The 1,524-nt window shown below is 47.1% G+C and overlaps 1 protein-coding gene across 1 annotated transcript in view; it reads left to right on the forward strand.

Moving 5' to 3' along the window:
• The window catches only part of LOC107101139 (alpha-2-macroglobulin-P-like), a 64,570-nt gene extending 63,125 nt beyond the window's left edge, over nucleotides 1–1,445 (forward strand). The window contains exons 21-22 of the mRNA XM_015399928.1: nucleotides 25–45; nucleotides 1,347–1,445. Coding sequence (XP_015255414.1) covers nucleotides 25–45; nucleotides 1,347–1,445 — 120 coding nt within the window. The remainder of the gene's footprint in view (nucleotides 1–24; nucleotides 46–1,346) is intronic.
• The last annotated feature ends 79 nt before the right edge of the window (nucleotides 1,446–1,524 follow it).

The following is a 1,524-nucleotide window of genomic DNA, read 5'->3' on the forward strand; positions in this document are numbered from 1 at the left end:
GGTGAGCCCCATGATTGTCTCCAGGAGACGGACACCTTCATGAAGGTAAGGGAGGACTTATACAATCATCCAATCCCATCTGATCTGACGCTGTTCGTAGACGGATCCTGCATCAGAGGTGAGACAGGGAATAGAGCTGGATATGGAATAGTCCAACTTAACCCCGATGGGACCTTTACCAAGGTACAATCAATGAGCCTAGATCAACCTTGCTCTGCCCAGTTGGGAGAGATAAAAGCATTAACAGCTGCATGTAAATTGGCTACTGGTAAAAGAGTGACAATCTATACTGACAGTGCTTATGGGTACGGGGTATGCCATATCAATGCTAGCATCTGGAAACAATGAGGGTTTGTTAGAACAGATGGCACCCCAGTGACACATGGGCAAGCAGTAGTAGAGTTAATAAAAGCTATGCAACTTCCATCTGCGTTAGCTATTGTAAAATGTGCAGCTCATCAGACAGCAAAGACACCCATTGCCATAGGAAACAACTTGGCGGATCAGGCAGCCAAAGAAGCCACAGGACCTGCAGTGCAGGGACCAATGGTACATATAGCTGAATGTGAACCTATTGCGAACCTAGCCTCGTTAATAGAAGCCCAAAATAGAGTTTCTGAAGCGGAAAAACATCTGTGGGTGCAAAGGGGGGCGACACGACTATCACGTCCCCATGATGGGTTGTGGCGGAGTTGTCGAGGGCCTTTTGTTCTACCTTTGTCTCTGTTACCAACCGCGATAAAAATAATGCATGGACCTGATCATTGTTCACGAGCCCAAGTTATTCAAAAGTTACAGGCAGTCTGGTGGTCACCGTACATGACACCTATGGTAGACAGAGAGCTGGCCTTATGCCCGCATTGTCCTAAGTATAATGTGCGTAAGATGTTCACACAACCCCTAGCACATATCCCCATGCCAGACGGTCCGTTCCGCCATCTGATTATGGATTACGTTGACATGATAACTCGTGTTCAGGGAAAGAGGTATATGTTGGTGGTTGTCCACAACAACCACAAAGCAGCAGCACGGTTTTTGTGCAGAGAAGTCTTTCCCAGATTTGGCATGCCTGACACAATATCATCTGATAACGGACCTCATTTTGTTTCACAGGTGATTCAGCAAATGTTCAAACAGAATAAAACAGAAGTTTGGTTGTGTGTATCATCCCCAATCACAGGCATCGGTGTAACGAGCGAACGGCATATTGAAATGTAAAATAGCGAAGATAATAGCTGACAGCGACAACCGTTTGACATGGGTTGATGCCTTGCCAGTTGCACTGATGGCCATGCATTCTCAGACTAACCGAATAACACATCTTACCCCTCATGAAATGCTTACAGGTCGACCAATGCCTCTCCCACAGGTTTGTGGACCCCAGCTGCAGGAGGTTTCCTTGGCACAGCTCGAGCGTGAACTGGGGGATTACCTCAGATCCTTAACCCGCATTCACAGACTTATATTTCAACAGGTGAAAGCAGCCCACAGCCGAGACGAGACACACATTCCAGTGGACGTCAG

Source organism: Cyprinodon variegatus, unplaced genomic scaffold (genome assembly GCF_000732505.1).
Source record: "Cyprinodon variegatus isolate N-32 unplaced genomic scaffold, C_variegatus-1.0 Scaffold1057, whole genome shotgun sequence".
NCBI classification, from domain to species: Eukaryota; Metazoa; Chordata; class Actinopteri; order Cyprinodontiformes; family Cyprinodontidae; genus Cyprinodon; species Cyprinodon variegatus.